The following is a 26,291-nucleotide window of genomic DNA, read 5'->3' as shown; positions in this document are numbered from 1 at the left end:
CAATCGTCCACGACTCCGATTAGCGGAGCCAAGCCCGGGCTGATTGAGGGGGTATTGATTTGGGTGATAAAATGATTCTCACCCAAGTTTGGGCGAGGCATTCGGGAAAATATTGGCTGGCTATACGGGCAGCTGATATTCCCTTCATCACCTAAAATTGGGTGAGGAAGTATACCTCGCCCAAAATTGGGTATTGGTCAAGACTTTATTCTGAGAGAAGTGTTTCCTCACCGACGTAATGGACGTGGAGGGGTCGCAGCCAGTACCTGATCCGCAGCAAGCGTTGGTCGGGCTCCACCGGCACGGTCGCCACGTGTTCCGGCTTGCCCCACGGCCACACGGCCATCTCACCGCGCTCTCACCGTAAACGCCACTTGACCCTCCGGTAGATACTTGGCTCCGCTTGGTGATGACTGGTGCAGGGGAGGATACGTCCCAACCGTAGCTGCACAAAAGATAGTCGATCAGCGGGAGCGGCAGTTTGGGCTTCAAATTGGGGAGGGGATGGATAAGAGTGCCTTGCGTTACTGTAACGATACTTAAACATGTGATTTTCTCAAAGTAAGTACTATTTTTGGAAGGTGCGAACTCAAATGTAGGCGAAGCACGCACCTCAAGGAGTAACCACGAGGCACACACTTCTTCGATGCATGGCCGTCATTGGTGCTCGCAATCAACAAACAAGTGTGTGCCTGAGGCATTCAGGAAAGAAGCGTGCCCTTGTGGTTGCGTCTTGACTGCCGGCGGACTGAAGGCCGTTCTTCGCTGACACACGAGTTTGCAGAGTGGTTTGAGGAAACCCGAAACTGCACTCGGATTCACTATTATATATTGTCCAATGTATTGGACAAGCTGTATGTTAATTGAAATCCATGCCCTATTTTAAGATCAGTCACCTTGCCTACTGCGACCCATGGGGCTGTTGCGGAGGGAGGTCTCGTACTGCAGCGCGCCGCTCGGAGCACCGCCTATCACTGTGAGCCTGCTGCAGAAGGAGGGGCTGCACATTAAAATGAGGATGCGCTCGCCTCGCTTCGTGTGGTCCAGCACAGCCGTGACTCGCTCCCCAGGGGCCAAGCTCCCCAAGTTGGTGAAGCCTGTGACAACAACATCAGATTAGACCCTCACTGTGAGAGAAAAGTGCGGAAAAAGTACGGAACATGTCTGGTCAAAAATTTGCCTGCAGCGTCCTTACTTGCCATCTACGGAACTTCCGTACTTTTTTTTTCCGTACCCATTTACATAGGTTCATATGGAGCAAGTACGGAACGTTCCGTTCCGTACTTTTCTCCGTGCCTCCGTATTATATTTTTCTGTACCATTTCCGTACAAAAGTACGGAATTTTTTCCTGGGCACCTTGGACGGCGTTCCCCTCCCCCTCCCCCCCCGGTCCATCATCGGTTTAACCTAACCTTCCCATGTATTTAAGATAGGACCGTCATCAGAGGCCGTACCCCCTCCCCCCTAAAAAGTGATGACGCCTTGGCCCGGCCACCATATGACATACTGACGCTTTTCTACGGCGCTTCACAGATGCCAGGCAAGAACCACGTTCACGTTCGGAGACTTGGCGTTCGCTCCGGAACGAGAACGCCGTTCTCGCTTGAAAGTTGCGCTTTAAAGTCAAATGTGTAGCCGAAAGTCGATAAGTCGATTAGTAAGTAATCTGGTCGCAAATAATGTGCCCCCCCCCTTGCCGCCGAATCTGCGGTGAAAAAACGTAACTCATTTGGAGAGAACGATGTTCTTGTGTCGGAGCGAACGGCTTCGTGTTAATTACACTTGGCTAGGCTACTTCCGGGCAATCTTTACCGTCCGCCTCTGTCCCTTGGTTGACGGCAGATTAGATTCTCCTGCTCTGCCGGCCGAGCGCCTGATAGCCAGGCAACTCATCCACCAGCCCTGCCGGCATGCTGGCGTTTACGCGGGGCCAGCTCTAGCTTACACTCTCTCAAAAACTTCTTTCTTTGCATTGGGGAGTACTACTCTGCAACTTGAAAAGAAAATGCTTTCCAACGTTACTAGCCAATGCTTCGCAACGGTACAAACTTTTTTCTTCGCAACTTACGAACTATTTCTTTGCAATGCGAAGAAGAAAGTTCGCAAGGGAGTTTGTAATACAATGCTGGAGAATGTTTTGTGCTGCAAAGACTCGTCACGATAAGCCCCAAAGAGGGTTACGAGGCCCACGTCACATTCCTTAGAAAGGAGTTCTTACCGTCGCAAAATGCCGGACTTTCGTCTGAGCCGTCAGCACAGTCCCTGGACCCGTCACACACGTATATTGTAGAGCCTCTGCCATCCTTGCAATCGAAGGCACCTGCAACACAGAGCATTGCCACATTGCAGTTCGTTGCGCCTCAGCGAGTGTGGAAGGAATTGGACTAGCGGTGTGTCAGGACAACACTTTCATTCCAGGAACGTGACATCACGATGAAACCCAACGTGACAAATCGTTTGAGCATTGTGTCACATTCGTTAGAGTGTGAATTGTCCAAAAAACAGCTTGTTCACATTCAAACGAACGTGACACAATGCTCAAACGAACGTGACATTTTGTCACGTTCGTTTCAACGTGATGTCACGTTCCTGGAATGAGAGTGAACCTAACAGACCAGATTCACAGGGTTCGCGATGGGATTGTCGCCTTCCCCTGGAGGCGGCAGCGGCCTGAAAAGTAGGCATTCAATCTCCTCTTCCCTGATGGGTAGGCTACTTTAGCGGCATATAACCCCGTCGCCCTTGCCTCCCTCGAACCCGTCTCTGGATCCGGCCTCAAATGAACTGGACAGTAGTTCACTGACAATGAAAGAGTTTCGATCGATTCAAAATTTTCGGCGATGCATACTACTTTATCACCCCTTACTTCGGAAAGAATCATTTTACCAGAGTTGAGAAACTTTTTCACCCACATTTTAGCGAAAAATGGTGTATCATCTGCTAGTAAGTCAGCCAGATGTTACCATCTTGACCAAATTGTTACCAAACTGTTACCAAATTGACTGATAAAGAATACCTGACCCAAAATTAAGTCCTTACCGTGACTCCTCAATGTACGCATACGCAGACTCACCGGCGTGGGAGGCCCCCAGAAGCAGAGCAGGCAGCACCAGCACAGATGAGATCTTGACAAACTCCATATTGGCTCTGACTGACATTCTCTTCCCGCGCTACGGATCTTGGTGGCAAGGCGTGGCGTGGCAGCCGCGCGGCGGTATCGTGATAACCTGCGACCTGCTGACTGACTCTGCGAGTCGTTTCCGTCGCTCTGTGTTTCTCGCACTCATGGGGTGCTTCTTGCTGGTGCGAGAGGACGGAGCGACGAAAACGACTCTCGAAATCAATCTACAGCAGTGCAGACTATAACATAACAAGGCGCTACGCCTGCGTAGACCATCGGGGGAAACCAAACTCAATAACTAAAACAAACCCGGCGGGGCAAGGATGAGAGCATTACTACACACTAAATGTAATGAACAATTTTGTACGAGACATTACAGTTTTTTGAGGACGCGAACTTTTCGTACAATTTTTGAGCGGAAAACTGCACAAAATTCCCCATTTGGTGCAAAATCTTGCACAAATTTATACGAGAAGATCGTGTGCCCCAAAAACTGGGATGTCTCGTGCAAAATTTGTACAAAAACATTGAGTGTGTACAACGGGAAGGTGATCATCGCAGTGTTATCATTTAAATAAAGGAAGACAACTAATCACTCTTTGTCCTGGTAGGCATCGACTCTCATAACAGGAACGTGGCATCGCGTTGAAACGAATGTGAAAAAATGTCACGTTTCTTTGAGTTTATCACATTCGTTTGAATGTGAAAAAGCTTATTTATGTACGATTCATATCCCAACAAATGTGACACAATGCTCAAAGAAAGGTGACATTTCATCACATTCGTTTCAACGTGATGTCTCGTTCCTCCAATTAGTGAGAATGATCTTGTGCGACATCACGCTCCCTTGAACCCTCTAGGAGTAGGCAGCTGGCCATCCAAACCAGCATAGTAAATAGCTCCGCGCGGAAATTATGATGACAGTCTCAGTCTCGCTGCCAGCGACTGCAAAGCAGTTGCTTGTTCGAAACGGCGAAGAACTCGGGAAGATTCATAGAGACATTGACTACGGGTCGTCGATATGCACGCTTTCACGATTTTGGCTTCAGGGCAACATAAAGTTTCGTCTAGGGTAGGCTATTTGCGCTGATTCCAGAAATGATCTTTATTTTTCGATTGCACCTAAGTTTGGTGCTCTCAAATGGTGATCGAGTGTTCGGATGCGGGGTTTGGCGGCGGGATGGTCTTCCTGGTCCACAGGGGGGGGCAGTCTGACACACAGGGAGGAATGCAATCTCACTCAGTAGTCCTCAGACCTCTATTTGTATGATTTTACATCAAAAATCATAGGAAAAAACAACTCATTTTTCACTATTTTGGCACCGTTCTCACCTGTTTATTTGACCATTGGGGCTTGCATTGGGGAGGCATTATTGAACTTAAATTCAAATGAAGGAGAGGAAGTACGCATTTGGATACTCTACAAATTAAAGAGCGTACATTGTACGCTTTCCCTGCAAGCACGCTCTAGCTAGCGCATGCATGCCAAGCATGCACTTACGACTGCATACATGACATGTTCACGCTAAATGAAGCATGCAATGTACGCTTTTCGATTTGTAGAGTAATTGGGCCCGATAATGACTACCAGCGCCCAAATATATTGCTGACGAACAACTTGAGCCATTAGCAAACAGGTTCGGTTTTCAAATAACAGCAAGATAGGTAGTTACTGCTAAATTACATCAATTTAGGGGAGAAGATGGTATTTATTGGCTTAGTGCAAAAACATCATCTTCAGTATGATGGTTCGAGGTCCTCCACGTCATCGTCATCCGAGTATTGGGGTGGCACTCGCGGGACAGCGGGAGAGGAAGCCGGCAGATTGGCGGAAGACGACTTGACGTCCGACTCCACCGAGGACTCCACGGTAGAGCTGGAAAGTAAATGAGCAAAGAACTTGAAGTCAAACGACGGAAAATACACATGTTCACTCACAAAGGACATTTGGTGGTGTTCTGTTCTGGCTCGACCGGGAGCAGGCATATCAAGCACAAAGAGAAAGGTTGTGAAGAACGGTGGTTTGCGAACCTGTGCCCTGTACCTATCCGCAGTACACGTGACTCTTTAGTCAATCCTCCTTCACGAAGGGCCAATGGTTATACTAGTTTCCGAAACTGTTCGGAGTAAACCTAGAGTTTGCTTCTATGGTAAACTCCATCACAGTTCAGAAAATTTCTATTATTTTTTTTCACTTTTTTAAAGAGATTTTGGTCAGTGTTCAATTATTGTAGGGGTATCAGGACGGTTCACCCAATTCCTTTCACCCGAAACAGTAATGCCCACAAGTGTCTTGTCCACTAGTTACACATCCATCCCATTTAGCCCATCATCAGTATAGCCCGCCAGCGTTTGGCCCTTTGTACTTCCTCTTTCCTCCCGTTGCACCCTCAGATCCTTACGGTCCTTACGTCCGTACTACGAAAAAATTCACCGTGCCTTTCGATGAATCATACGTGATGCGATGGCCTTTACTTATTGCATGGGCGTGGCAACTATGTGATAAAACGTGTTGATGACATCCTTGTAAAGAAAATTTGCCTTGGAATTGTCATCAACTGACAACCAGAATTTGCACAGTGTGCATACCTGAATACCTTACATCGGCAACTGTGCAAATCACGTACGTGCACGTTGGACCGTACCTCACGATGACAAATCATCGTAATACGCATCAAGAAGGTATGCAGAAAAAGCAGAACAGTGAGAGGCCCATGGCTGGACTGGAACTGGGAAAGGTGCAGACAACTAATATTCATTGAAGAGACATCGAAAAAATTTGGATCGCAACTAACAGTGCCTTAGACAGGGCCTGTGAGAATAGCGTCACTCTAGTGGGTTTCGGGGTAAAAGGGTCAAATGATGGTCGGGTCTCCTTATTCTGGAATAAAGGGAGTGGGTCTAAAATTGAAGGATGAAATTGAAGTGTGCATTTCTGGAGGAAGAGAGACTTTGGGTGAATCGTGGATCCGTGTGAGACTGCCAGAAGGAAGTCAAAGTCCCCTTCACCAAGCAAGTTCGATGACAAGCCAGGCACCAGTGTGCCCTCTTATTCTAACTCTAGGTGTAAGACTGCCAGAAGCAAGGTCCCCCTTCACCAAGCAAGTTTGACAATCCAGGCACCAGTCGCCCCTGGTATTCTAACTGGAGGAGTGAGACTGCCAGGAGGAAGTCTAGATCACTTTCACCAAGCAAGTTTGATGATGACAAGCCAGGCACCAGCCAATCGAGATCCGCTAACTGGAAGAGTGAGAGTTCCAGGAAGAAATCCAGGTCGCCTACATCAAGCAAGTTTGATGATGAGAAGCCTTGCAATAGTCGAGCTAGGTCCTCTAACTCGAGGTGTGAGACTGCTAGAAGGAGATCCAGGTCACCTTCTCCTTTCTTCAATGATTACGAATCTGAGTCCCGCTCTCGGTCACCTCTCTCATTCCTGACTCAACGAAGTTCTCCTGCTACTGCCACATTACGCTCCAAAAAGAAGGCTGAGAAAGAAAGATCCCTTGCACCAGACTTCGCCCCTTGCAGCCAGAAGAAGACTGACCCTGATTTTGTACCCACAGGCAAGGCCACTCCTCAGCCACCACCTAAGAAGAGGGGAAGGCCACCAAAGAGTAAGAATGGAACTTCTAAGCTGGAAGGAGTTAAGTGCCCCATATGTCATGAAAATGTTCCTGGTAAACTGTGGCTGGTGACAAAGTGCGGCCCCATGTCTTCAGACTTGGGTTTCGACTCCGGGGCAGTCTGCCCGAGAACTCAAAATGTGCCCAGTCTATGGGCAGGACTTCAACATGACTGAGGTCAACCCCATTTATTTTGGCTTCTAGTTTTTGCTCTTGAATCTAAGATTTTTTATTCTTTTTTCCACTTTGATGTTGGTATTTGACTAGTCACAAGAAAGTACAGTGGATCCTGCTTATAACATTACCCGCATATTTTGCTGCTAAACTTTCCAGAGTCAAAAATCGCGTTGAACCTTTTACTGCTCATAATATTTCCATTTTTTAATCGTGCAAGTTGATCTGACGTCACAAACCTTGTATCTGTTTCGGCCAATCTGGCAGCCAGCACATGGGTGGCCACAAGGAGCAGCGCACACAGCACAGCTTTACAGTTGACCATCTTGAACGAGCAGCTTCGCTGTGAGAGTTGCTTGGAAGACCAGCTCGTGGGTCACAGTAATGAGCACAGCTGCCTCTCGGAGTTTTAAAGACAGGCGCTGATAACGGAATTGGTAGCAAGTCACGTGCGTTTTGTTTTCTGCTTTCTCATTCCAGGAGGAACGTGAGTGATATCTAGTTGACACGAACGTGACCAAATATCGCGTTCCTTTGGGCATTGCGTCACATTCGTTTAAATGTGAATAAGCTAACTGTGCGATAGCAACGCCCGCTTGAACAAGGGTTCTTATCAGAGGAAAACAAAACAGGTAGAAAAGTATCATTTTTCACAAATTTTCCATGGAATTAGTTTTTCTTGTCCGATAATGATTATAAAGTAGTATTTTTCGACCGATATAAACCCTCGAGGTTCGTTTTGAGGGCAATTTTATGCTCTTCTGCACTTTGCCGATTGCAAAAAAGTTGAAAACTTTGGCTCAAATCGTGCACGCAGTGACACCATGTATAATTTTGCAGACCTCTTTTTACGTGCTTCATGCCTCACTTGATGCAAAAACAAAATATTTTTTTGACATTGTTGTAAAAAGTTTGATTTTTCACATGGTCACCGCCGTTTGTCTCTAGCATTCATGCAAGCCGTTTTCAGTGTGGTCCTAACAGAAAAATCGAAAAAAAAAACAAAAATTGGAAAAGGGTGCACAAAGTACTACTGCCCCCTTACAAACACAATTTCACCAAAACAGCAAAGAAAGTTGAGAGAAATCTTAAGATCGTCACCCTACTCTACGAACTGAAATGTGTACTCAGTATGCATCTAGATATGCATCTACAGATGCATGTAAGGGAGGGTGGGGCACCTAGTGACACTTTTTTTGGATCTTGGCACCCACTCCGATACTGTGCGAGAAATGAATCTGCTTTCACCTCAGAAGGTTGCTTTGATCCTTCCTTGATCGCAAAAACATGTTGTGGCGTTTCGACAACACCTGTTTCTATTATTTACATAGCTTCCCGCAGACCTCTGCACTTGTCACTTGGTGCCCCAGCCCGGGGCACCTAGTGACAGGTCATATAACTCACATACCAGCATAGAGCGACGCTCCAGATAATTGGAAATTATCTGTTTTGGACTCTTTAAGCTTTTTAAATTTTAAACCATTCTGAACGGCAACATTTTTCCTCAAGAAACTGCATTTTACTACATTGCCAATCAAATTCAATGTTCTACGAAATTGTCGTACAAATTAGTCTCATTTATGTTTCGTTGTGTGACAATCGGTGACAATTTACTTCGCGGTTGCCAAATCGATGTTTTGAAACGTTTAAATCGTTGAAATACGGTAAATAGAGTGTGTCTGTCACTACCTGCCCCGGGGGCTCATTTCCGTTCATATTGTGATATTAAAGAAATGAAATCATATGTTTGAGCTGGTTCAGCGAAAACAAGTTACTAGAGGTCCTTATTATTGATTAAAAGTGCCAGAACGATCGGCAGTGCCGTGTACTGGAAGAATGGCGAGAAAACATTTTGTAAAAATGTCGTAAAATCTGTGATTTTGGGTAATTATTTTTTTGCTTTTATTCTAGGGGCTAAAATATTTTGTTCAAAGTCTCACGTTCACTTGAACATGATTCCACAGCACAAGACCTTTAGATAAGCCACCTCAAGGTGTCTGAAAGTGCCATAGGGTGGCCAGTGCACCCCTGTGTCACTAGGTGCCCCACCCTCCCTTACAGATGCGCACTTCCCAGTAAACAGCTACAGATAAATTCTTGGCCGAGTGAGGGAGAGTGGGGCGATTTGTAACAGATTTCAATATTCCCATACAAAATAAAGAACATTCTGCATATCGGTTCCAAACTTGTGCCAGTTGAGCAGTCTGGCCCTTTGTCTAGACTGTACAGTGTACAGCTCCATTGGGTCAATCTGGAATCCGCAATCTTGGAAATCTAAGACGCTTTCCAAACCCTTGCATGCTGTTACGAATCGCCCCAGCATGGGGTGATTTTTAACAGCCATGGGGCTTTTCATAACATCCTACACATTAAATGAAACATCGTCGGGAATGTTATCTCCTCCAGCAGTTGTTCTTAGGATGTCCTGCAGACGCCTTAAAAGCTACATTACAAGCTGCCGTTGACCGCCTCAGCATAAATTGACCGGCTATGTCAACGCTAACCTCACTTTTTTCAATTTTGGAGGAAAGAATAGAATAACTCGCTTTAAAATGCATTTCGAGCTGTGTAAAGTATTGGAATTAGGCAGCAGTGATTCAGATGAATTCAAGCACTTAATCGAAAACTACCCTTTAAATTCTGTTATACGGGTCTGTCACGAATCACCCCAAATGCCTGTTACGCAAGAAATCCGTCCCAACTATCACTGGACAAAGTAAAAGCAACTTATGCCACGTGGTTACATTGTAAAGGGGCCATACTCAGATTTTCCTGTGCTCCCTCCACTTAAATTTATGAACGCATTTGTTACGAATCGTCCCACTCTCCCTAATACAGTATACACCTCGGTATACACGTAAGGGAGAGTAGTGATCCATGACCACTTCTCTATTGAACCTCTCTCTACCCTGAGGTTCGAAAAGTTGATTTTCCAGCATGAGGGAACCCTGGGCCTCCAAGAACCTATTCTACCCATTGGAACTTGTCTGCAATGCACAGAGGGGTCACAGTGCACTTCAGAAAATAAAATGTAAAATGGTCATTGTACCCCATCTCCCATCTATGGCGTACCATGACCACCCCGTGGGGCACCATAATGGCCATACTAATTTTTTTGCCCGAGAAGTGTAATTTTTTCTGAAATAGTTTCTTACGCTAATCTCTACAATCAGGCAAGTCACCCCAGCCTTAAAAACATTCCAAAAACGATTAAAGCTTCATCCGTTCTAAGAGGCTTTAAAATGAGCGGTTTAGAACGGCCTCCAAGGCTTTCACACTTAACATCCAATTAGCTCTGACATGAGTTTATCATTTGGTGAAGAGTTACTCCCGATCACGAGAGAAATTCGACTGTGAGGTATTATGCATTTTCAGAGGTAACTTTGAGGGCCATCACTGAATTATGAAGAACCTTCATCACGTAACGGAGAAAATTCAGAAGGAGACTTTAAAAGTGTAGGACGTGCTCGGCCCTCCCTGCTCTGCGCTCCAGGTGGCCTGTGTTGCGTCAGAACAAGGGTATTTAAAGATCCCTGCTGCGCGAGGTCCAGCCACTTGAGTCATGGCGGTGACCGTGGCGGCACTAGCAGCGGTGGCGTGCTTCTGCATGGGCGCCAGCGCGTCGACGCCAGTCGACATCAGGGACGTGCCTTATCATGTACGTATACTTTCGTTCATTCCCACTGCACTGGTAAAATAAAGGCATAAAAATTGCGCCCTTAAAGGCAGAAATACTCTTTTACCCCCATTAAGGGCGTAAATCGTGTTATGCCCTTGGGAAGGGCGTGAATGCTATAGGAATTTTTAAGCAAAATTTTAATGCCCTTTAATATTAATATTATTGGAATCTCAGTGTATGTTTCGTTCACGTGCATCCCATTTCCAGGTGCGAGTACGGTCCCTCCTGCCAAATGGCACGCACATCCTCTGCGGTGGCTCGATTTTGTCAGACAGAATAGTACTCACGGCCGCGCACTGCACTGACGGGTAAGATTCTAGCCCGACCTTGGGAACTTAATTTACCGTAAAAGGTGGACAACGTGCGTGGTGTGCACCGTATCTTAGCGGGCTCTTACCACTGGGGCTGCCGTGTTCCACGGGGGCTGAGAATCCTTTCTTACTTTCATATCAGTACGTCGTCAGACTCCTCTTTTTGTCCACCTACCTGGGAGTAGCTGCGGACAAAACGCCTGAGGCTTCACTTGTTCTTGTGGAAACTGCGTTTCTCGGAAAAAGAGCAGTGTTGCTTATAGCATGAGAAACTGAGTTCAAATTTGTATCTCGAGGGTTTCGAGTCGGGGTTTTGTTTTTGACCGCGAGTTTTGTCCTAGGAAGGACGTGTCCAGTCTGACGGTTCGCGCCGGCAGTGCCGACCGCGCGAGGGGCGGCCAGGAGCTTCCTGTGGCCCGCGTCTTCCAGGACCCCCGGTGGACCGAGGCCACCAAGGATTTCGACGTGAGCGTCCTGCAGCTTGAGGGCCGCATCACATTCGGAGACACAGCCAGACCCATCGCGCTGGTGGCCCCCTTGACTGAACAGCCCACGGGTTCGCGGGGGCTGGTGGCCGGCTGGGGCAGAAGCAGCGTAAGTTTGTTGCAGAGTGAGACAAACCGAGGGGGCAACCACTCTAGAAATCTTGTGTCCCCTTAGCGCTAGAAATCTCTGGGAAATCCGAAATCTTGCCCCCCAAAAGGCCAAAAACAAGCTGATTTTGAGCGGAATATCGGTTAAAATCTTGAGAAATCCGACGAAATCTTTGGCGCGAAGAAATCTAGTGTCCCCAAACATCCAATGTGGTTGCCCCCTCGGAGACAACCCCAACACGTGTAGAGGCCTGGGACACTTTGGTCCACATGTAGGAGTGGGGACCACGCTTCCAAGTGTGGGACAGCGATGTCTCGCATTTGGAAGTGTAGGACTCGGTCTGTCCCTCACCTCGAATCTTTGGCCTGTAGCCGCTGATCCACGGAGCCAGCACGAGCAGGAAGTGTTGGGCAGACAAATGCCCCACGCCTACAAGTGCACTCTGAATGTCTTACGAAGAAATTTCCCTTAATACGAAGGAAATGGCGCAAGCATATTACGAAGGTGGTTTTTCTTCGTATTACGAAGGTTTTTCTTTGTATCTTACGATGAAAAGGCTAAAAAGATTCGTATTACGAAGGGATATTGCTTCGTATTATGCTTGCGCCGAATTTACTGTAACATACAAATAACATAGGTCAAATTTCATTGGAAGACATTTAGAGTGTTGTATTTGCAGTGTATGTATCGTCGTCAATGTCTGCTGTGTTAATATTATTTTATTTCCAGGGAGACGGCATTCCCAGTGAGACCTTGGGTTCAGCTCTACTGCAATACATCGACCGGCTGCCGTGCAGACGTGCCTTCGTGAAGGGCAGAATAACTCCTCGCATGGTGTGTTACGGCGGCGTTGTTGGCCCAGCTTGCGATGTAAGTACGAATCTCATGGCCTTCTTTAATACTAAAAAGAAAACTCCGAGGGATTTACGAAGGAGGGAACAAAGGGTTTCCGACGGATCTTTTGTAAATTTCGTGGGCAAGCCGTTTTGAATGCCAAAATTTTTTAAGCTTTGGGGCGGAAATTTTTAAGCTTGACAAATTTTGGCAGCTGGGTTTGGGATTTCCAAACCAAGCTTTGCCAATTTTTGGCATTCAAAACGGCTTGCCAAATTTGTGGCAAGCAAACTTACCGCCGGCTTTGCAGTTTATTAAAGGTAAAAGGGGTAAAAGCCTGCTTGGGCTTTCAATTGGATGTTCCCCTTTGCCATAAAAAATGATTTAAATTACCTTTGAGCCCAAAAATGTGGGAAGGTTTTAGGCAAGGCCCCAAGTGGGGTTTTTCCCCCCAAAAAAAAATTTGGGCTTCCCAACCAATGGGGAAAAATTTCGGATCGGGGCCCCCCCCGGGTTTAACGGCTCAGCAGGCCCAAAAAAGCGTTTTACCAAAAAAGGAAAAACCAAAAAGCCGGGCGGAAGGTTTTTTTTCTTTTCGAAAAGGAAGAAAACCATTTTTTTGGGGACCGGTCCAATCCCTGGTTCAGGGCCAAACGGGCCCCCGGGCCCTTTTTGGGGGGCCCAAACCCCCCGGCAAAGGGGGGCGAATTAATTTTTCAAATAAACGGGTTTAGCTTAAATTTATTTGGTGGCAAAAGGAATTTTCCCAAGGGGGAAAATTTTTTTTCGGGGTCACCTCTTAAAGGTGGGATCTGGCAAAATTTTGAGGGTTTTGGGATGCCCTTTATTGACCCTTTTAGCCCCCCTAAACCTTTTGCCAATTCCCAAAAATCCCGGTCGGCCAAAACCCGGTTTTAAAACCTTTTTCAAATCGTTCTAATTTTTTCGAAGAAAATTTAACCCCTTGTTTAAAAACTTCCCCAAAGGGGGGAAAGCCCGAATTTTGGGGAAAATTTTTCCCGGGTTGTTTAGACGCCCCAAAAACTTCGTAATTTCCGAACTTTTTCATTTAATACCAAAAGAATTTACAATTTTTGTTTTCAGGGGTTTTAACAAATGTTTAAATTTTTGAGTGAGCCAAAAACGTAACAACCGTTTTAAGAGCAGCATTTTAGCCGGCCCGGCCCCGGGCCCGCGCCCCAACCCCCCCAAAATTTCGGGAGGTTGGGGCCCCCCCTTTGGTTTAAGGGGGAGCGGCTAAGGCCACCGGAAACCTTCCCGGGGCCCGGGGGGTTTGCCTCAAGGCCCCGTCCGTGGGGGGCCAACCCTTTTGGGGCAGGGCCCAGCCCGGCCGCGGCCCGGGAAATCCGGAAAGGGGGGCTTTTTAAAGGCCAAAAAAACCGGATGAAAGGCTTTTTTCCCCTGAAACCCTGCCGCCCCAAAAACGAAATGGAAGGACCTGACATGTGAACCCCTCAATGGGGATTTCGGCCAACCAAACGAACTTAATTTTAAAAATTTTAAACCGTTGTTTCCAAATACCTTTAATTTAATGGCCAAAAAAAAGGGAAAAAATATTTCCCCTTTGCCGAGGGGCCAAAAACTTTACAAAAAATTTTTCCCCCGGGAACAAATTAGTTTTTTCCCCCGTTTTTCCGGGGAATTTAAACCGGTTTTTTTCCCCTTTAAATTTAGGGTTTTTCCCCGTTTTTTTCAAATTTAAAATTTTTAAAAAAATTAACACCCGGGGTTCAAAAAAGTTTGGGGGGCCCCGGCCTTTGGTGAATTTTGAAATTTCATTTAACAACCCGGATCACCCACTTAAGAATTTGGAAAGTTCGGGTTTTAGGCCGGGGGGCGCCCCTCGTTTGGGGCCTTCCCCAAAACTGGCCTCCGGCCCTCAATAAGGGCCTTTTAAGACGTCCAGGAACCGTCCGGGGCGGCCCCCACCAGGGGTCCCCCAGGGGCCCACCTTCCCGAGCGGGAAGGGGGCGGCGCACGGGGGTTTCCCTTGGGTGGGGGGTTTGCCGGCACGGCCGCGTCCGTGAGGGCGAACTTGTCGTGCAGCCCCGCCGCGCGCCAGCGGCCCAGGAACGTCCGGAAGACGCTCTCCAGAGGCCAGTCCGGCATGACGGCGTAGGGCGTGACGGCCTCGCCGCCCGGCAGCGCGAACATGCGCACGGAGGACCTGCACAGTGTGCACATCAATGCATTTCGGATCCAATCCAAATCGAATCTCACACTCTTCAAGACAAGATTTTTCAGTAAGGCCGCTTGTCGACAGTACTGAATTGTATCGCCAAAAAAAGGAACACAAGTATCGCCCGAGGGGGTAAACACTTGCGTAATACCCTGTACACAAAAGTCGGGTATTACGCCGTAATACGCGTAATAGTAATACATTTTGGGACCAAAAGTATCAAAAAATTGCATTTTTTAAATGAAATCGAGGCGTAATACATGCGTAATACAAGTGTAATACCCCGTAATAGGGAGTAGTCTGTAAAAGCTTCAACGGAGTGTTTACCCCCTCGGTATCGCCTTTGCCGAGGGGCAAACAACTTCGACAAAATTTGTACACCGTTATTTCAAATTCACGTTATTTCACGTTATTTCATTGTTATTTCGTGGGTATTTCAACGTTATTTCGCGCTATTTCACGCTATTTCCCGTTATTTCACCGTTATTTCACGTTATTTCAAGGAAAATGTACACCGAAGTTCAAGTTGTTTGCCCCTCGGCCTTTGAAGTGAAGTTCCTTTAAAGTGGACGATTCAACACCCGGACTACGAATGAACCTGTCGGTGAGCGCCGGCGGGGCGCCCCTCGTGGAGCCCTGCACCGCGAACGTGGCGGCGTCACGCGCCTCGATGATGTGGCTCACGACGTCCAGGAGCGTCATGCCGCGCGGCCCCGTGTACTGCAGCCGGTCCGCCAGGCCCCACTCCCGCAGCGGGAAGCTGGCGGCGTACACGGGGTTGTCCATGAGGATGGCCAGGTCGCTGGCCGCCAGCTGCTGCAGCGAGTTGATGTCCCCGACCAGGTCGCGCTCGTTGGCCTCGCGAGTCAGGTCCCCCTGGTACGACACCGAGAGGACCACGCCGACGAGCAGCCAGCAGCCCAGCACGGGCCGCTGCAGTCGGTGCAGCCCGCCTGGGGAAGGAGGCCGGCACTCGTACCGGTTACTCTACAAACTGAACTGTCGACATAGTACACTCCACACGGAGTCAACCATGCATGTACACTGGTAAAACTAAAGCGCAACTCTATGCTTGAGTCAAGCATAAAGTTACGCTTGAAGACGTTACGCTTGAAATCAAGCATAGGCTAGAAATTCCCCCATGCATTTAGATAGGGGAAATCTTGGCGGATGAGCCTGTTGCGCTTGATTTCAAGCGTCAACTGATTACGCTTGAAAACAGTGGGTAATACTACGCTTTAGTTTTACCAGTGTACACTCCAGGCAATTGCCAAGTACACGCCAGGTGGCGTTTATACCTGCAAGTACACGGTTGCTCTGCTTTACGTACTATGTAACCATGTACAATATTGTTCACTATTAAGACTTACTCTGCAAACTCAAGTGTGTGCCAGGCGCACACTTCCTGGTGCATGCCTGGCAGGCACACACTTCCTGGTACATGCCTGGCAGGCACACACTTCCTGGTGCATGCCTCAGGCACACACTTGCCGTATGCATGCATACAAGCAAGTGTGTGCCTGAGGCATGCACCAGGAAGTGTGTGCCTGCCAGGCATGCAGGAAAGAAGTGTGTGCCTGCCAGGCATGCACCAGGAAGTGTGTGCCTGCCAGGCATGCACCAGGAAGTGTGTGCCTGCAGGCATGCACCAAGAAGTGCATGCCTGGCACACACTTGAGTTTGCAGAGTAATTGTCATCTGATTATTTTTTAAGTCAATTGCGTATTTACTTTGTCACTAGCAGATTTGACTTTAAGTCAATATGACGAACAAAATTTTACATGGATATTGAGGAAATAGTACTCTTTAGTGCTGTGTGAAATACTCTTTAACAAAGGACAAAAAGTCAATAGCAGCCTGAGAGTGCGCCAGTCACCGGCACATAAACTACCCGTAATTTTCCACCCCTACCTGGGAGGGGCCGGATGAACTTGTCCAAGGGATGGGCGCTCAGCGGGCCCCGGTTCCGAAGCAGGAACATGCCCGCGGCCACCGCAAGGATGGCCGCCGTCATGGTGCACCACGTCGTCAGGCTGAACTGGTCCTCCAACGCGGACAGAGGACCCCGGCGCGTCCGCCGCGGCGCGGGCACCACTGCGTACCCGTGGACCATGCTCCACGGGAAGGTCCGGAACTGCAGGGCGGGTTTGAGCGCGAAGATGGAGGCGAGGATGTCCATCCGGCACGTCAGTGCACCGGACCACCGGAAGTCGCTCTCGTTTTTCGTCAGCCGGCGGACCCGCAGCGGCACGGCGTGGTACTTGGCGAAGTCCCGCAGCTCTCGCTCGACGTTCACGGCCCACGATCGGAACAGGTTGGAAGCGATGTAAGGATTCACCCAGGCCTCGAAGACTCCCCCCGGGGGCGGTCGCCAGCGGCGGCACGGCGCGGGAAAGAGGCCTCCCTCCACTGGTACACAGTAAATGTCTTACGGTGAAAGGCTGCACCAACATATTATGGTGGAGATTTTCTCCATAATACCAACGAAATTCATCGAAATATCTATAAGGGAAGGTGGGGTACCATGTGACGGTTTTTGTTAAGTGCCCGTCAACCCAATACTACCAGTCACATTACATCCATAAGTAGTCACGTGAACAACATGATTCTTCACCTTAAAATTTCTGTTGAGATTTCTAATTTATCTGTTTTGGTTGCTGAGTTATCCCGAGTTGAATGGGCCAAGTCAAAGTGTCACTTCGTACCCCACGTAGTACACTATGTGACAGCCTTAGTGTACCATGTGACAGTGGCCTTTTGTCAGGGTTTAAATCCTATTCAGCGTACCTATACACAAAGAATGAATGAAGAAGTCTTCCAGCTTTTTATTTCCGTTGAGTTTATCAATTTATCATCTTTGGTTCCCGAGCAATGAAGGTTTTAGTTATTAGTGTACAAATGTCATGGGCTGAACACATTCAACTGAGTGAATCGTGGAATCCCATAGCGAATGACAGTAGTGTCACATGGTGCGCAGTCAGCAGTTTTAGGGGAAACAGCAATAACGCTCAAAGTTTATGCCGTAGAGAATCGAGCCAAAGCTTATTTAGCGCTTAAAACATCAAAGAAGAACATCTTGCAGAGCATATGTCCTTAAAATGTATTTTAAAGGTAAAAAGCGGACGCGGCGGGAAATAAAAAAAGTTTCCAATGACCTATTTTAAGACGGTTTCCAATTCTGATCGCTACCATTCCCGTCCTTTTCGAAGGAGAGTCACGACCTATTGCACGTCGATTCTCCTTCATGATACCTTCCTTTGAGTCTTCTTATTGCTGTTGGATAGCAAGCCGTTTGGGAGAAAAAGCCAAAGTCACATGGTGGCCGTGTCACATGGTACCCCACCTTCCCTTAAGGTACAGTGAATTCTCAATGGTATGTTACGAAGTCAGCTGCACCACCATAATATGGAACATTTTCACCATAATATGGAGAATCTTCACCGTAGAACATTTAGAGTGTAGCCAAGGAATGTGACGTCATATTCGTTGCAGTGTGAATTTTGTCACGTTCGTTTGGATGTCACATTCGTTCGGACGTGACTCGGCTGTTGAAGTAGGGTGTCACATTCGTTTGAACGTGGATCAACATTCAAACGAACGTGACAAAATTCACATTCGAATGAATATGACGTCACATTCGTTGCCTACCAGTGTCGCGCTGCCAGCCGCGCCCGCGGTCCCAGCGGTTGGCCTCCACAGTGTGCGGACGGCCGTTGCCGCAGCTGCTCGGGTTGCGGTACAGGACGGTGGTGCCGTTGGCGGCCGTGAGCGCGAGCGCCGCGTTGTACAGGCACAGGTCGCGCACTGGCTCCGTGGACGAGCTCAGGGGCCCCGGGGACAGGGCTGCCCACAGGATGGTGCGCGTCACGTAGGGCACGGATAGCTTCGGCAAGGACGCCGCCAGGGAGGCAGAGGTCGGTGCCACCACCTGAAACAGAGTGCCAGAGGGTTATCTTTATTTCACCTTGAGCCCCGGCCTACATGACACAGCCCAGGGCAGGGCAGCTGCTAAGTTTTGAGAACTGACTGACGAGGGGTCACCCACTCCGGTGTTGTTACTCTCGGTCCAGGAATCATTCGAAATTTTGCCTAAAATCCTGCAAAATGAATTGTCATGGTAATACTGTGATAGTGACACAAAACACTTAAAAAAAAAAAAACTTCCAAACTCCTCACTATTTTTGTGGGAATCCGGAATCGCTTGTCTATCCAAACCGCTAAAGGCCTAACGGAGGTTGGGTTCTTTTGGCCAGTACAGATGACACAGTTGTCACACCCAGGAGCTATGAAGAAAACGTCATTATTTGCCAATGATGAAAATGTCATCCACGACTTAGACACAAAAAGACAAGGAATTTGTACAGTGCATCCGGAGTTTCTCGTTCTGAACTGCTCCAAGCGAATATGCGACATTGGAAGTCACTCACCATGACGAGAGCGTCTTCTCGGGTCATGCGTGGCGACAACGCATGGTCGAAGTGCGTGAGCAGAGTGACCTCCGCCGTGGCAGGCAGTCGGCCAAGGAACGCAGCGAGCCAAGGGACGTCCCCGATGACGAACAGGCGGGGGCGTGCACTGTGGCCCAGCAGGGCCGGCACCAACGAACTCAGGGCCTCTGCGGCCGGATCCAGAAGGGGGGCCGGCAGCAGGGACGGCCTGGCGCCGCATGCTAGCAGCAAGGCGCCAAGCATCGTCTGCCACGCCCATGTCATAAGACACGCAGGGCACCCTGCCGAAAAACGATTGGTCTCCTCCACTGGTAGAACTTTTATTATGAGCTTTCGAGCGGCTATTATGAGCTTTCGGGCGGCTATTCACGAGAAACATCCTCTGTAACATCAAGTTGTTTGATTTTAATAGGTTAGGAGCGTATAATGCAAGATGATCGACAATAACTTACAGTGATTCAGACTTCATCGAACTGGAACACGATGCCTTAGAGATAGATAACAATAAAGATTGTACTCCCAAGAAAAAAAAAGAAGACGCCGTCATGAAGAAAGTAAAGAAGAGAAAGAAAAGGACACTGAAAATTTAAGTCGTCACTTGATGACAATGTCCAAGGCTAATTTTCCTTACAAGGATGTCATCAAATCAATTGATGACATTGTTGTCATGCCCATGCAATAAGTATAGGAGCTTTGATGAAAATGTCATCAATTTGTAATGAGATTGTCATCATTTGAAAGTGATGAAAATATCATCCACGTTTTTGTCAAAAAGTGACAACAAATTTTCACAGTGTACAGTGGCAGGAGCTGTCGCTGTTCAAAGGCTGGCTAAAGCCTGTGACAGGCAACCCTTTCAAAGCACAGTGTATTGCATGCGGTACTGTTCTTTGTTGTGGTAAAAGTGAGCTTGAGAAGCATGCGGGTGGCACGAGACACAAGAAAAAGGCCGCGGAGCTTAAGTCGATACCAAACATTATTGATGTGTTTGCAGCGCGATCCACTAGCACTCAAATGTGGGAGACGTCAAGAGGGCCGAGATAATGATTTCAGCTGCTTTCGCTGAACACAATATCGCGATTCATATCGTGGACCATCTACTGTAATATGCTGGTACAGTTGGTACCACCACAAGACACTAAGGGAGAGTGGGGTAATTCAGGACACGGGGTAACTCCGATCACTTTGATTTTCACTGGGTTTGAGTGAAGATAGCTCAAAAGCCCGGCTAACAGAGAGGAGGTAAAGCCGTTTGGCTGTGGTCGTTTCACGAAATTTGAGTACCATTAAAAATAGGCCTCTTTGGCGCCCTCTTATATTAAGCACTTCACTGGTACGGGCGGCCAAAGCAGGTGTCATCTAGACATAGACTGACGGTTATTATTGGATCCACCTGGATGGTTCTACCTCAAGCTCCCAAAATTCGGCGAACCCGCCTGTCCTGCTGACGCCTCACAAGTGGTGCTTGAGATAAAAGTGGGTTCAAACGCATTGCACCCATTCACGCCACAGCCGGCCACTGGCTTGCCGATCGACTCACCAGGTGACGGTTAGAGTCAGGCTGAAAGGGTGAAGCTCCCAGTGTGGGCGTCAGAACAGGTGCCGCGCAGACGCAGGGCCCAATGACTCGTGACGGCCGTCACAGACCATTGCGCTGATACGACATACGCTCCCCTCCACTCTCTTAAGGCGTTAGGGTGGCAAAAAAATAAGTGACCGATGATCAGTTTTCCGGAGCTCTCCAATTTTTATTGACAACTTGTCACATCTCATATTATTCGCTTGACACGTTTCGTGGATGTCGTCACTTTTCCACCGTGCCTTAACCTCTTGGAGTCATACGGTCATACCCGTCCGGTGCGCTACACTGTTAAAAAAGTGCGCACCGGACGGGTATGACCGTATGACTCCAAGAGGTTAACTGTATTCGGCTCCTGGAAGCCCTGTTCTGCCTGCGCACTGCGTCTAAGTGCAGCAACCTGTCGATGACACCGCCGTTTTGCAGACGATGAATGGTGTCATCCACACTGTGAGAAAAAAGTACGGAAAAAGTACGGACCATGTCTGGTCAATAATTTGCCTGGACCGTCTGTACTTGCCAACTACGGAACGTTCCGTACCTTTTTTCCGTACCCATTTACATGGGTTCATATGGAGCAAGTACGGAACGTTCCGTACTTTTCTCCGTACCTCCGTACTATATTTTTCTGTACCATTTCCGTACGAAAGTACGGAATTTTTTACAGTGCAGCCAGCACATCCCCTGTACAAAGTTAGAACAGAGCAGGAGAAGGCCCCATCATTTGAATGGTACATTGGATGGTAAGTTTCTGTTCCACAGAAGTTTTAAAACAAAGCCAATGCTTGAATTAATTTCTTGATAAATTGTTTTGCAGCTGCAGAATGCAAGGAAGTCTGGCAAACAGTGAGAAGAATGAAACGAAACTATGTGTTAACGAAACAAAAAAGAAGTGGTATGCCTGCAAAAAGGAAGCCGCGGGACTTCAAATATGCTAAGGAGACAGACTTTCTTGATGGGGTCATGATTGTAGATGAATCCCAAGAAGGGAACCTTGGTACATCTAGTTTTCGCTATTCTGAAAATCAAGATGAAGATTTAATGGACATGGGGTCTGTAAAGTTAAACCGTGCGCATGGATGCTTGCTTGCATGCATGCATGGGTTGCGGATCGCTATGGAATCCACTCAGAAGGCTATTGTTTCCATCTGGCATGGCCCAAGAAGAAGTTATTAGCCTTTAGAAGTGTGTCAGCATTAATATAAGTCCTTTTAAAGAGGTATTTTCAGCGCGACGCACTGACGCTTGCGTGCATGCATGCATGCACGCACTCCCGCGCTGTCGCTAGTTCTCTTCCAAACTGTCCTTTATCTTGTATGCCAATATGTTTGGAGCATCATTATGTGACAAAATGTCATTCTAACTCCAGTCGGATGACAACAGCACCTTTCTATATGGATTCCGTGGCGATCCGCAACCCATGCATGCATGCATGCAAGCATCCATGCGCATGGATTAACTTTACAGACCCATGGCTGACGAGCAAAATGTTGATGATTTAGATGATGTCTACTCGCAAGCCACTCAAAATGCAACTTCTGAGTCTAGTGACAGTGACACAGATTGTGAAAGTGATTTGGGACATGTACGAATGACAGCCATGGATTTTACCATGGCAGAAGAAAGTGAAAATGCCTTCAAACGAGAAGAGTTAGCTATGAACTTCATGCTTAAGGATCCCTTGCGGAAACCTCTTCAGTCAATTATGGTTAACTCTGCCTTTTCTTCACCAGTCAGTACAAAAAACAATTGCCCTTCAAAATTTGTGATTTTGTGGCCATTAAGTGAGAAAAATTGTTTTCCAGACTGTTGATATGAACCTGATTAAGCAACCAAAGTTCCAATCTGATTTCAAAGCAGAGATCCAATCTGAGCTGAAACCTCTGTTGAAACAAGGGAACAAACTGAAATTCAAACCCGGAGCAGAAAAAGAAAACGAAGTGCAGTTCAAGCAGGTACTGTTTTGGCAGTTTTTTTGTGACTGAATATATGCACCAGTTATATTTTTCTTCTTCTTATTATTTAGGCCATTAAGGGGGCTCATACATGTTAAACACACTTTGTAAAAAAATTTTTTTGATGTAGATGGATTAAGATTTTACAATTTCTGTGTTAAAACCCTTTCAGATAATTGAGTAAGCTTCATTTTGGCTTAAAGGAAAGTGACTTTGGACATTTTTTGGAGATTTAGTTGAAACGTTTAAAATTTTGGTTCTCGTAAGATTTTGTTCGCATACTTGCTCAGATCTGTGGGGAAAAAATCAGGGAGACTCATCCCTAGGAGTGTCATAGAATTGACTACAATGGGCTTTATATCTACAATGGTTTTCAAGAAAAAAAATAAAAACAATTTTTTTAACAATTTTATAAACAAATTTTTTAACAAAAAATTGTTTTTATTTTTTTTCTTGAAAACTATTGCAGATATAAAGCCCATTGTAGTCAATTCTATGACACTACTAGGGATGAGTCTCCCTGATTTTTTCCCCACAGATCTGAGCAAGTATGCGAACAAAATCTTACGAGAACCAAAATTTTAAACGTTTCGACTAAATCTCCAAAAAATGTCCAAAGTCACTTTCCTTTAAGCCAAAATGAAGCTTACTCAATTATCTGAAAGGGTTTTAACACAGAAATTGTAAAATCTTGATCTGTCTACATCAAAAGAAAATTTTTACAAAGTGCTTTAAACATGTATGAGCCCCCTTAAACTTCCCCCTGGACAGAAAATAAAAACTAAAACAAAATATCAATTAAAACTGGAAGCTAAAGAAGCTAAAGAGAAAGCCAGAGATCAGATGCGGCGTAGAATTGAGGAACAGGTGAAGGCTGCCAAGATGGAGGAAAACATACCAATACGACAGCAACGTCCGCTTCCAAAGGTTCCGGAGCAATCCATGGAGACTTTAGCCTCCAGGATTATACAAGAACTTACGCCCAGAGACGAGGAAGACTCTACCAGTCTTTTCCTCCTTTCCTTGGCTCCCAAGATCCGACGACTGCCATTACCAATTTCCAACAGTCTTTCTATTGAGATTCATCAAATGGTGGCCAAAGCAGAGGAGAGGTAATTACCCAGCCATGAGGAACACTGGTAAAACTAAAGCGTAGTATTACCCACTGCTTTCAAGCGTAATCAGGTTACGCTTGAAATCAAGCGTAATAGGCTCATCCGCCAAGATTCCCCCTATCTAAATGCATGGGGGAATTTCTAGTCTATGCTTGATTTCAAGCGTAACGTCTTCAAGCATGATGTTCAGGCTACCAATGTTCAGGCTGCAGCAGAAGATAGTGGTGGTGGACAAGCCAGCACTAGCGCTGTACAAAATATTTTGTAGAGCCAACTAGTGTTGTGGCATGCATAATCAATAGGACATAACGAGGCCTGCTGAGGTCAATTTAAACAAGATAAAAATAAAATCAACGATGGATTGAAAACTTATTTAATGCCAAGACAATTTAAACGTTGAATTCCAGAAAAGACATTTGATCATAATATTTGAAAGCTCTTGAGCCACATTTAAAAGAGTTGGCAAACGCTCTCTTCAGGCGGCACCAGTTTTGCCTTGCTTCCGATGCTGAAAGGGTAATATAGTCTCGTTATAAACGTTGGTCTTAATGTTGACAAGAAATTCGGAATCTCATACAGAAAAAATACTAACGAGAACAACCGACAACAAAGGCAACCTCCTCCCAGAGAAGGGGCTTGATTGCCTGGTTTGTGAACTGATGACAGTTCACGTCCCACAGACTTGGGCTCCTAGAAACCTCATTGATTAGCAGAAGCTCGATGTCCATGATGATCCTACAAAGAAATAAAGCATCCAAAAAGTACTCGACGCTTCAGACAAGAGATATGCCGACATCCTCAGTGTGAAATGTTGGGGGTGAGGGACAGTAGTTCTGTTTAAACACAACCAAACCAGTACTCATCTAGTAATGTAGTTGACAGCAAAGGCCTATGGACGTGTAGTGGTGCAGTGGTAAATGGTTGCTACTACAACTACTGGAGACTTTTGAGCAGTGCATAGTTGAGTGATTGTGTGTTGCAATGTAATACTGTAGTACACCAGTGCAGATCGGTCGACAACTACGAACCCTTGAAACGGACTAAGCTAGCAGACGACGGGTGGCGGGTGGTGGGAAGCATCGCACGGAGGGGGCTCTGGTGGTGCTACGGGACCTGTGGCAACTAGCAAAGGCGCGCTCCACTCGAAATTTCCCTTGCTCCTAAGTTTGTCTCTCTCGCACCTAGACGATTGATCAGATGGTTGGCCGATGAGGTTTCATTTAGACTATGAGGGATTTGAGCGCGGCGGAGTCACGAATGGGAGAGATTAGAGGGTTAAACGTGCCGCGATCAATCTCAAACACAGCCCGCAGGTTAGGTTAAGTAGTCAGGATACTGTCGTTACCCACATGAATCACGATATCAGAAATTTCAACCCTTGTAAACTAGGGGTACGCGCCGTTTAGTCTGGGCGCGTAGTGTGGCTGAGCGATGCGAATCGACATAGTTTGTGCACTTTGGACTTTGCTTGAGTAGACGAAATGTCCATCTTAAGGGCTCATATTCAGTGAACTTTAGACCAGGGGTTCAAATGGAAGTGATTTTCGTTATCAGAACACCAAAAACTGCAGGGATCAGTGTCAAACTCCATTTAAAAATTTTGGTCCAAAATTGGTCAAAATTCGGTTAAATGTGAGTCTGGGAAAAGTTTGAAGGTCATTTTTGAGTTCAGCACACCAAAAACTGCAGGAAACAATATAAAACTCGACATGAAATTTTTGGTCCAAAATGACCTAATATGGGATGAAAATATAGGTCTGGTGATAAAATGGGAGTGATTTTCGTTATCAGCACACAAAAAACTGCTGGGATCAATGTCAAACTCGATTTAAAAATTTTGGTCCAAAATTGGTCAAAATTCGGTTCAATGTGAGTCTGGGAAAATTTTGGAAGTCATTTTTGAGTTCAGCACACCAAAAACTGCAGGAAACAACATAAAACATGACTTGAAATTTTTGGTCCAAAATGACCTAATATGGGATGAAAATATAGGTCTGGTGTTAAAATGGGAGTGATTTTCGTTATCAGCACTCAAAAAACTGCAAGAATCACTGTACAATTAATTTTAAAAAATTTAACCAAAAATCGGTTAAATTTTGGGTCAGGGGACAATTTAGAGGTCAATATTGAGGTCAGCGCACTGAAAAATACAGGGAAACACATAAATCTCATCTTGGAAAGTTTGGCCCCAAATTGCGTAGCTCTAGATGAAAATGTAGGATTGGCGTCGAAATAAATGTAGTTTTTGTGACCGGTACACTGAAAACTACACACAATATTTTAGACTCAATTTCTGTATATTGTTTCTATTTGTCTTCATGAAGCACCCTCTGTCGTCACCAATTCCCTGATGGCACACCAAAGCGAATCCCTCAGTCGAGTAAAATTCAATTGCCAGCATTCAATCGCTTTATTGGCTACTCGTATGCTTGGGTCACTATTCGATAACTATTGTTTCTTAACTTATGAACTCTCAATTTTATAAGTAATATTTATGAAACATTTTGTCATTCTTTCATTGTGAACCAGTGAATAAAACAATATTGAATGGAATATGTTATCACAGTTAATATTGAGAGAGTCAGTTTTGGGTAGGCTGATCTGAACCAGTTAGCGGGGACCAATTATTGTCAAATCCAGTGTTTCGTCACATAGAG

The 26,291-nt window shown here is 46.5% G+C and overlaps 2 protein-coding genes across 2 annotated transcripts; one reads left to right on the top strand and one right to left on the bottom strand.

Annotated features, from left to right (window-relative positions):
* Positions 1-347: 347 nt before the first annotated feature.
* On the bottom strand, positions 348-3,890 carry LOC117654330 (low-density lipoprotein receptor-like). Its single transcript, XM_034400905.1, has 4 exons — positions 3,075-3,890; positions 2,220-2,321; positions 897-1,097; positions 348-445 (listed from the first exon to the last, which is right to left on the bottom strand). Exons 1-4 carry the CDS (start codon positions 3,157-3,159, stop codon positions 348-350), a joined length of 486 nt encoding a protein of 161 aa, XP_034256796.1. The 5' UTR covers positions 3,160-3,890.
* A 6,533-nt stretch (positions 3,891-10,423) lies between these two features.
* On the top strand, positions 10,424-12,493 carry LOC117654329 (trypsin-1-like). The gene is made up of 4 exons (XM_034400902.1): positions 10,424-10,577; positions 10,806-10,906; positions 11,251-11,503; positions 12,233-12,493. The coding sequence occupies exons 1-4, from the start codon at positions 10,482-10,484 to the stop codon at positions 12,491-12,493; spliced, it is 711 nt and encodes a 236-aa protein (XP_034256793.1). The 5' UTR covers positions 10,424-10,481.
* Positions 12,494-26,291: the final 13,798 nt, after the last annotated feature.

The sequence above is a fragment of the Thrips palmi genome, unplaced genomic scaffold, assembly GCF_012932325.1.
Source record: "Thrips palmi isolate BJ-2018 unplaced genomic scaffold, TpBJ-2018v1 HiC_scaffold_10, whole genome shotgun sequence".
NCBI classification, from domain to species: domain Eukaryota; kingdom Metazoa; phylum Arthropoda; class Insecta; order Thysanoptera; family Thripidae; genus Thrips; species Thrips palmi.
Note: the sequence above shows the minus strand (reverse complement) of the source record. Positions and strands in the feature narration are given on the sequence as shown.

Excerpts from the sequence above, each read along its gene's own strand:
- LOC117654330 (XM_034400905.1), bottom strand. The coding sequence starts at position 3,159 with ATGTCAGTCAGAGCCAATATGGAGTTTGTCAAGATCTCATCTGTGCTG. Across the intron at positions 1,098-2,219 it reads AAGTCCGGCATTTTGCGACG|GCTTCACCAACTTGGGGAGC; the intron begins GTAAGAACTCCT and ends TTGTTGTCACAG. Across the intron at positions 446-896 it reads CATGGGTCGCAGTAGGCAAG|CTACGGTTGGGACGTATCCT; the intron begins GTGACTGATCTT and ends TCTTTTGTGCAG.
- LOC117654329 (XM_034400902.1), top strand. The coding sequence starts at position 10,482 with ATGGCGGTGACCGTGGCGGCACTAGCAGCGGTGGCGTGCTTCTGCATG. Across the intron at positions 10,578-10,805 it reads TCAGGGACGTGCCTTATCAT|GTGCGAGTACGGTCCCTCCT; the intron begins GTACGTATACTT and ends TCCCATTTCCAG. Across the intron at positions 10,907-11,250 it reads GCCGCGCACTGCACTGACGG|GAAGGACGTGTCCAGTCTGA; the intron begins GTAAGATTCTAG and ends GTTTTGTCCTAG.